The following is a 10,237-nucleotide window of genomic DNA, read 5'->3' as shown; positions in this document are numbered from 1 at the left end:
TATACATTGTCTTATATTGGATTAAACTCTGTAATTCTGTGACAACGCGCATTGTTGTTTTCCTTGTGGCCACACGTGGCCCGCCGAGAGGACCTGGGATCCAGAGGAAGAGAGAGCCAAACTTTTTCCAAAGTTAATTAATTTAGATATTATTTCTCCTTAACACTTTCAAAATAAATTTCACTTGTGGCAAAAAAACAGTGAAGTTCATGCTATGTTAGGACAGGAGACAAGATGTTTCCATCCCTGAAATTATGATGCATAGAATCACATATCTAAGTCTAAACTGTGTTACAGAGAGTAAACACAATAAAAACATACTTTATGTATGGCATTGTTCATTAAAATGGCACATTATTGATGTATTAAAATTAAATATGATAGGTACTCTTAATTATATTGTATTAGTGATTAGTTAGTGCATTCAGAAAGTACTTTTACTTTTAATACTTAATCCTTGTGTCCACAAATGAGGTCCAACTGACCCCACACACGTAAAACTTGTATCATTTTCCACAGTCCTCTACGTTTGCCTCAGTCCTTGCACGCACAAGGGTTAAGTTTTTTAAAAGCCAGTACATTTTTACTTTTATTCAAGTAAAAATGTTAATGTGGTACTTTTACCTTTACTTGAGTACATTTTTGTCTGTGTATTTGTACCTTTACTTAAGTACATGTTTTGAGTACTTTCTCCACCACTGCCAATTTGCTTGTACCATGGGTGGCAGACGTTAAAGCAGAATCAATGTGAACTGGGACACAAAAAAGCTACATGTCAGTTCATCAATTGCAAAGTTTTATCTTTGTGATAGGCTGCTAGTCTTAATATGAATGGCTTATAAACATACTGTTAAAAAAGGAAAAAAAAGAAAGAGAACTGACATCCAAAGAGCAGAGCAGGGGAACCCATGAGAACCACCCTGGTTGTCCCAGGGAAAGCTGCACCCCACACCAATAGAAGAAAGTCCTGGGGGAACCACCCAAGCTAGCCCCTTTTTTTGGACACACTGGGGGGCAGAGGCACCAGCCACTGGTCAGGGGGATAGGCAAAAGGCCTCACATTTGGTGGAGGCCCTGAGAAGATGAAAAGATGTTTACACTGTCAATGAGCCAGGAAACCAGAGCTGGACTAGGATGAAGCAGTCTCAACCCCTCAAAGAACTTAAATCACAATTCCATGAAATTCCCACCCCAAAGAATGTTCACATGGGTTCTCCCAAAGACCACCCCCAAACAAGACGCAAATATCAAACACATGCCCCTGAACATATGCAGAGAGAGTGTCTTCCCAGTGGAGAGACATATTCTCTCCACCAGGGCACCCCCCCTCCCCAAACAGGAGAGGTTCTCCGCCCAAAAGCTAACCCTGCCCATAGGCCCCACTCGACATAGCCTGTGTTTCCATGGTGGAGCAGCTCTATCAAAGCCAAACGTCACCAAGTTCAATGCAAAGCGTGGGATGCAGTGGTGTAAAGTACACCATCACTGGACTCTAGAGCAGTGGAGGCGTTCTCTGGATTGACGAATCACACGTCTCCATCTGCAACCTGATGCACAAGCAAATACTTTTGGCAATACAGTGTATGTTCCAGGTATCTGAGTCCTTTACACTTTCAACTTGGGAAGTTTATCATAGCATTGTGTTGTAGGATGTCAGAGTTGTTCCAGATGGGTGTACATCTGCATGGGATTAGTGAAGGCTATCCTTTTTAGAACCTCCCACCAAGCTGTCAGGGAGGAGCTGATGTTGATGATTTTGATGATGATTTTTGCGCCTGGCCAGTTGGCTACAACAGAAGATAGCTGGCTAGTGCTGCTGGCAGTAATACAGTACTGAGCTGGGTCCACAGCCTGCAAAGTAGCTTTAACATCAACTCAAGTCATTTCTCAGAGGTTTCATAGCTTCATGCATACACTTCCCAGCCTCTCTTTGGGCACATGTTGTGCCAACTATGGCCATTAAAAAGCTGCTTGATTAAATAGTATCATCTAATTGCTGCAGACTTGTCAATTGGACATCCATGGTGTGAATTTGCCATACCAATACGTATTGGTTCGATAAAAATATGGATACAAAAGTGATCAAAAGATTACAAATACTGATTTTCATGGTTAGGAAGTAGTAGCCATCAGAATATGGGTACAGATGGGTCTGCAACAGTACTCAGGTAGGCTGTGGTGTTTAGTACTAAGTCCCCCAAAGTATGGTACATGAGTGGTATCAGGTGGTTTTCTGCTGCTGTAGCCCATCTGCTTCACAAACCCCATGCTCCCCAGAAAAAGTAACATCACGGTGACTCAGCTTAGTAAACACAGCAATCATGGCAGAGAGGAACGACTATTACGAGTTCACAAGTTCAGAGGAGGACGAAATAATAATTGGCTGAAAAATCTCATTATAGCCAGTTATCGAAAAAAAAAAAAAAGAACGGAAAGCATCAGTGAACCACTCAACAGGCCAGAAGTGATCTGGGGGAGTTTAATATTTCATAATTAAACTCCCCCAGTTTAAATGTTCAAGGCTTTTTCTTCTGCTATTTGTGAAATATTCATACCTGCCAGTATGGCACCATAACCTGGGCCACACCCAAAGTCAGCACAGTCATGACTCAGTCCATTGAATTGTGTTATTGGTTGACTTATTTCTAATAGGTATAACTTATAATAATTTGTTACTGATCCATGGGTGTGTGTGTGGAAGGGAGGAGGATGTCTACAACTCTCACGTACACAAGCACACAAATATCCTTAATGCTCAGTGTGTGTTTGTTCTACACATCTTTCATGCTCCTACCATGGCTTGTCTGCTTTCATCGATGAAGAAAGAGGAGAGGCTGTAAAGTAAATGAATTTGATTGACTTGCAGAGAGGCCCATAAACAGGACAATTCCACACTCAAAACACTCCTGTTGAGGGGCCTGATGCTGCTGTCAAACGTTACATTTGCTTCTATTGTTGCACAGAAGATGCACGTGTGTGTGTGTGTGTGTGTGTGTGTGTGTGTGTGTGCGCGCGCGTGTGTGTGTGTTGCATTCATATTGAAGGACTTAGCTTAGACACTTCAAGGCCCTGCTGTCACCTCCTCCTCAGTGCATGACTGGGCGCTTCTGAGCTCCATTAGACTCATTCTCCTCTATCCCCTTCCCTCAAATGCACACACACACACACACACACACACACACACACACACACACACACACACACATACATCAGCACAGTGCAGCTTGAGGCTCACTCTGAACCCTCAGAGGAGCCAACGGGTGGCAGAAATCCATCGCTCTGCTTCGTGCTGCTAATGTGTACCAAGTCCTGAACTGCCATGCCTAAATCACTGCATTCACTCCAACGGGGAGCTGAGGCGTGTTAGGAAACTGCCTGCTAGAATATTCTTACAAATCTGAATCTTGCAGGTGGAAGCAGCCGGTGAATACAACAGCCAGCATGGGAGAGAGAGATGGGAGACGGATGGATAGGATGAGGTGTAAAAGGGTTTTTGGCTCCAGCAGAGCGAGCCAAATGCTCTCAGTGTTCCTAAGTGATAAACAGGTCAATAGAAGCAGACACTGTTTTCAGTATCACAGAGACCTCCTGCTGCTCTGAGAGTGGAGAATCAAACAGTAAAAACACCTGACTGTCAGTTGCTTTAGAGAATTATGTCAAGAATAACTAAATATTATCAAATCACACTGCCAGTTATAAGAAACAACAGGATCTGGTAGTGAGTGGATATAAACCATGTGTATGAATGTAGAGGTTGAGGCTTGATTTGCTCCTGAATCCTGACAGGTCGGGTTTCTTTGTTGAATATGTTGCCCAAAGTCACATAGTGCCTTACAAAAGAATGTATTTGGATGCACTGAACTCTCACATTTTGTCACACAATAAGAACAAACTTAGATGTTGGTTTTTTTGATAAACCAAAACAAAGAAGAGTGGAAGAAAAATGATACAAGTTGTTTTAACTTGGCAATCAATTACATCTAGTCACATTTCACATCACTCCACTAAATAAAGTTCAGAGCAACCAATTACCAAAACACTTCACATTTTTAGTCAATATATTTCAACAATTAAATGATTCTCAGTCTCAGTGCAGCTGGATGGACGTCCACCTGGACTGACAGGATGGACAAAGAGACCAGTAATCTCTCCTGAAGCAGCCAAGGGGAGTGTGGTAAATGGAAGAGGAACAAGAAAAATACAGAAGAAATCCTGTTGCAGTTTGCTGAGTACAAGATAGAGAAAAAGTGTAAAAAGGTGCTCTACTCAAAACAGATCAAAATGAAATACTTTGGCCTACAAACAAACCAGAGCATCATTCTGTGAGAATGATTTCCTCTAGCTGGGACAGAGAAGCAGGTTGAAGTTAATGAGATGGTGGATGGATGGAGATAATTAATCCTGGGGCAGAAGACCTGAGGGGGTTCAGCTTCCAGCAGGAGAACCAGCTAAACATCCAGCCAGTGGATGGACTAGATCAAAGCAGATTCATGTGTTAGAGACGGTCACATTTGGAGCCATTCCACTTTAATGCAGAAATGATCTCTTCCACCAGCAGGAACTGTGATGAAGTAAGCTGATTGAACAGAGTTTACACGGCACAGTCCATAGACAACAGATCTTTGCTAGATGTATTAGGTATCCAGAGTCCTCATGGTGGGACAGCTGTAGCTCAGCAGGTGAACTGAAACATCAGAGCTGGCTTCATTTTCCTCCTGATGAACTGTTGGGAACTTAGTCTTTGCTCTCAAGCGGCTGGTTGAGAATTACAGTGGAGTGAAACAGTTTTCACTTTTCCTGACTTCCTATGTTTTTCACAATGTCACACCAATTTAATTATTAGTAAAAGACAACAAAAGTAAACACATAATGAAGTCTTAAAACGTAATTGTAATCTATCACATCTGAGTTCACTGTCTGCAGCCTGATTACTGGCACTCCTGTTCTCAGTCAAGACATCACTTACTCTGGACCTGCCTGACGAACTGAAGGACACCAAAAGATCCTCAAAAGCTAGATATTATGCTGACCTTCAAAGAAATTCAGGAACAAATGAGAGAAAGTAACTGAGACCTATCAGTCCAGAAAGGATTACAAAGCCATTTTCTAGCTCAGGGACTCCAGTGAGCCACAGTGAGAGCCGTTATCCACACATGGTGGAAACATGGAACAATGGTGGAGATTCCCAGGAGTGGACAACTGACCAACATCACACCAAGAAAGACAGCATAATGTCATCCAAGAACTGTAGGCCTCACTTCCCTCAAGTAAGGTCATGCCTGAGGGCACCATAAAAAAGAGACATGGAGCAAAAAGGACATGCATAGCAGAGTTCCAAGGTGAAAACCACAGCTGAGCAAAAAGAACATTAAGACTGTACTTTGTTTTTTCAGAACTCATCTTGATGATCCCAAACACTTTAGGAAAGCATTGTGTGGACTGATGAGAGAGAAGTTGAACTCTTTAGACAGTGTGTATTCTGTTACATCTGGTGTAAAAGTAAAAGTTGGTATGATGATTTCAGAAAAAATCATCATACCACCAGGAAAACATGATGGTGGCAGTGTGATTGTCTGGGGCTGTTTTGCTGCTTCAGGACCTGGAAGCTAAATGGAACCATGACTTCTGCTGTTGACCAAAACATCCTGATGGAGAACGTCCACCCATCTGTTGGTGACCTCAACCTGAAACCAACTTAGGTTTTGCAGCAGGACAGTGATCCAGAACACAACAGCAAATCCATCTCTGATTGGCTAAAGGAAAACAACACACAGACTTTGAAGTGGCCTAGTCAAAGTCCAGACCTTAATCTTGCTGAGATGCTGTGGCATGACCTTGAATGGGTCATTCATACTGGAAACCCTCCAATGTGGCTGAATTAGAAAAAATCTGTAAAGATGCTTGGAAAAGACTCACTGCACATTGTCACAAACACTTGGTTGCAGTTGTTGCTGCCAGACCTTAGTTGTTTCTGTTCATTAATTAAATCCAAAAGGAATATTGTAAGCAATATCAGAACAGCAAGATGTAAGACAAAAAGAATGGTTCAAAATCATTTTGTTTTAAAACAAAACATAATCAGAATACATTCGATTATTTTTCTGTAATGCTAAGAACTCACATCAAAGACCTTCTCAATGCAGACCTCGTCGTTGATATGATCTCGAACGATGTCCTGGTTCTGCCGAACAAAGATAATGTAGGTGTCCGCCAGATCCATTCCTGGTTTCTAGAGAGCACAAAGAAATTAGAAGTCTTATCAGAAATTCACAGCAACAACTTGTGTAATATTGGAAATATTTGATGCAGCTGGGCTATTACATTAATCTATAATGACTTGCACACTCAATGTGAGCCAGTAAGCTTAGAAATTAGAGAGAAGTTTGTTAAACATGCAGCAATGAAAACAGAGAAACCTGCCAACACAGCTTTACACAGCACATGGTGAGGCCATGTGTTGGTCTTTAGACCTAAACATGGCCACCAACAGAATCTTCCAGTCATATGGTCATCACAATGTCTCTGTCAATGCAGATGGTTTAATGTTAAAACGATGTGTTCAAATGGTGGGTGAACTACAATGTGACATCATGGGGGTCTCATCCAATTTATGCAAAAAGTGCTGTTTAGCAGCATATTGAGACAGTCAAGAAATATAGCTTTTTAATGTTCTCTTATTTTTAGACATACATATTTAATCTTATTCAATTGTGCATTTAAAAATATACATATTGAAAGAAATTTTATCACAAGACTCCAATAACAAAATGCAGCAATGAAAACAGAGAAACCTGCCAACACAGCAGGTTATATAAATACATAATAAATTTATTATATTATAAAGATATGCAATATATTTATAATATAAATATAATAAAATATTAAATTAATTGGAGTTTAGTAGTCTAATGGCATGATTGATGAAGCTGTTGTGGAATCTGGTTGTTCTGCATTTGAAGCTGCTGAACCTTTTCCCAGAAGGCAGCAGAGAGAACAAACCATAGTGAGGGTTGAAGGGTCTTTGATTGGCCGAGCCTCGGACAGGCAGCGACTGGGAGCTGTCAAGGATGGAAGGAAGCTCATTCCTGATTCTCTCAGCTGTCCTCACCACTCTCTCCACATGTTGCCAGTCAGAGGTGTTACATTCTCCAAACCAGACAGAGATGCTGCAGGTCAGTTTGTTCTCTATTGTCCCTTTGTAGAAAGTGGTGAGGATGGAAGGAGGGAGGTTTGCTCTTATCCAAAATAAAGAGTGTAAGATGTTGCTGAGCTTTCTTTACCAGATCAGAGGTTTGGAGGGACCAGGTCAAAGTGTCAGTGATCTGTATCCCCAGCAATTTAATGTTCCTGACCTGTTCCACTGCAGCATCATTGATGAGGAGGGGTGTGTGATTTGGCTGATTTTTCCTGAAGTCAACAATTTCTTTTGTTGGCATTCAGGATTAGATGGTTTGCATCACACCAGTCCACCAGATGTTTCACCTCCTCTCTGTAGGCTAGAACATTGTTGTCCCTGATGAGACCCACCACTGTCGTATCGTCCACATACTTAATGACGTGGTTCGTACTGAACCTGGCTTGACACTAAAGGGTCATCAGGGTGAAGAGCAGTGGGCTCAGATTGAGGTCTGTGTGAGAAAATCCAGCAGCCAGTTACACAGGGGAGTGTTGAACCCAAGGAGAGCTAGTGACAGCATTCACACGAGTATTCTTCTCCTCTAAGTGTTTCAGGCTCAAGTGCAGTGTTGAGGAAACAGCTGTTGGAGCGGTAGGCAAACTGGAGCAGATGAAATGAGGAGGGAAGTTTTGAGATGATGTGATCCTTCACCAGCCCCTCGAAACATTTAATCATTATAGGACTGAGTGCAACAGGGCAGTAGTCATTCAGCGATGAAATTGTGGGTTTTTTGGGCATATGCCCAAAAAATATACATTTTTAGTCAAAATGCAGGACTGAACTTTAACATAAGGTGAAAGTAAAGAGTAAATGTTTGGTATTTCATCCCGATCACTTCCAGTTACCAGCTAATGATCTGTCAACTGAAGGCAGACAAACACTGCTGTAGTGTAACACACTTGACCTCACTGTAGCTCCTTTACTGCTCATTACCCCATTGAGACACATAGCAAACATGTAAACAATTAGACCCCCAAGATACTTCACCCCCACACCCCATCCCTCCCGCACACACACACTGCGGTACACTGTGCTGGTGTCAGTCCACTGTGTCTTCTAAAGTCCACAGTCAAAACAGTCATCCAGAAGGAAATTTTAGAGCTTTTTGTGCTTGCTATTTTTGACAAGCTTTATTGAAATGCTGATTTCACTTTGCAGCAGAACTTGGCACCTGCCTACTGTTAAAGTCCCTGACCTTCATCAGCTCCCCTCATGTGAGAGTTTGTTCTAATTCTTTGTAGCAGGTTTGCCTGACTGTGACAGGTGAGATGTGCTGCAGTTCTTCAGTCCTCTCAAAGAGCCAGTCCCCTCTTCCCTGGGCCTTGAGCTGCAGTGATCTTGTCTGGAACTGCTTATAGACTTGAGCAGCTTGCTATGATTTCTTTTTGAACATGTAAGAGGCAAGTGTGTCAGTTTACAGTGGGAGTCAGTAGGAATTATCTGCCATTTCTGTTCCACTCTATTTTTCTCATGTCTTGTGGTTTGATATGAAGATCAGGCACTGTACGTTTTTTTGTTGTTTTATTGTAGATGGAGCTGTGTTTTAGTTTTTTAGTTAGAAGGGAGTTTTTTGTTTGTTGTTTTGGACTTGGAGACTGTGGAGCATAAAGTTTACCTTATTTTTTGTTGTGTAATTTGCTGGATTGGCATAATTGTTAAATAAGTACCTATTTTTATTGACAAAGTTGTGGCTTGTAACTTCAGAAAAGTGTTGTAAATAAGCTTTTACATATTTGTTAAAACTGTCACCATGTCACAATAGTTTATTAGACAGATAATCTGTGAAAAGATTGATCTCTTCCCTGAACAAAATGCACCGCTCCTGACCAATAAACCAATCAGAGCCAGGAGGAGGGTCTTCGCGCTGTCTCTCAATCTCATGTACTCACTGCTCACAGTGCTAGTTGCAGAAAAATAACTTAATGTTCCAGGAAAATTTTTTATCCATCGTCATCGGTGGGCATGCTAATTAGTCTTAACAGTCCTGACAGGCTCCATTGTAGTGAGGGTGTGAGCTGTACACAAGAGTGACTGACAGCACTCTGATTGGTTGTTTCTGACGGTTGTATATTTCTGTAGATAGCACTGGGAGAAGGCAGAGGAGATCAATTTTTTCACAGATTGTATATCTCATATTATACCATCACAACATTGTGACAGTTTTAGCAAATATGTCAAAAGCATTTTTTTAAAATAAAACTTACATACCCTGACGCACTGTTCTGTTGTTATTATTCATTTTTATTTTGCTAATCTCTGTGTCAGATAACATCTTTGTTGTTTAGGAGGTTGCAACACCTACACAGCCAAAGGTGCCAATTCAATTCAATTCAGTTTATTTATGTACCATTTCTTGACAAATGTCATCTCAAGGAACTTTAAAAACACATTTTATATCAACCACACACATTACAATTGATTCTAGTTATCAAATAATGAATTATGCTCAATTAATTATTCAAAGTAAAACCCAGCAGAGCATTGAGTCTTTGACTTGCAACATTCACTCCTGTGCCTGAGTGCCCTGAGCCCCCTACAGAATATCTGGAGTTTTGCTAGGTGAAGGATGAGACACACCTGACCCAACAAAGCAGATGACCTGAAGGGCGTCGTTTATGCAATCTGGGCTTCCATTACACCTAGTGTCACAGGCTGATCTCCTCTGTGCTGCGGCGCATTGATGCAGTAATTCATGCAGGAGGATCCAGAAATCTACATAATTTTCAGAAGCTAACATTCCAGTTTAAAACAATCTTTTTTATTGCACTCAAGCAATTTTTAAAATTATTTGACACACTAAATTTTGAGTTTTCATTATATATAAGTCATAATCATAAAAATGACAAGACATAAAGTTTCACTAAATAAGTGCCCAAAACATTGAGCCTATCCACCCTATTTAATAATTCCCTTCTCACACTCTGCGGGTGGTCTCTCTCTCTCTCTCTCTCTCTCTCTCTCTCTCTCTCTCTCTCTACCAGAGGCCTGGGAGCTTGAGGGTTCCTCCAGTATCTTGGCTGTGCCTAGAACTGCACATTTCTGGACTGAGATGTCTGATGT

General features: G+C 41.4%; 1 protein-coding gene across 1 annotated transcript in view; it reads right to left on the bottom strand.

Annotated features, from left to right (window-relative positions):
- Positions 1 to 10,237, bottom strand: part of LOC103152713 (calcium-dependent secretion activator 2-like) — a 220,452-nt gene that overhangs the window by 8,851 nt on the left and 201,364 nt on the right. Inside the window, exons 27-28 of the mRNA XM_016661313.1 lie at positions 7,483 to 7,584; positions 6,122 to 6,229 (exon numbers count right to left, since the gene is read on the bottom strand). Of these exons, the coding sequence (XP_016516799.1) occupies positions 6,122 to 6,229; positions 7,483 to 7,584 (210 nt within the window). The remainder of the gene's footprint in view (positions 1 to 6,121; positions 6,230 to 7,482; positions 7,585 to 10,237) is intronic.

This window comes from Poecilia formosa, unplaced genomic scaffold, assembly GCF_000485575.1.
Source record: "Poecilia formosa unplaced genomic scaffold, Poecilia_formosa-5.1.2 Scaffold323, whole genome shotgun sequence".
NCBI classification, from domain to species: Eukaryota; Metazoa; Chordata; class Actinopteri; order Cyprinodontiformes; family Poeciliidae; genus Poecilia; species Poecilia formosa.
Note: the sequence above shows the minus strand (reverse complement) of the source record. Positions and strands in the feature narration are given on the sequence as shown.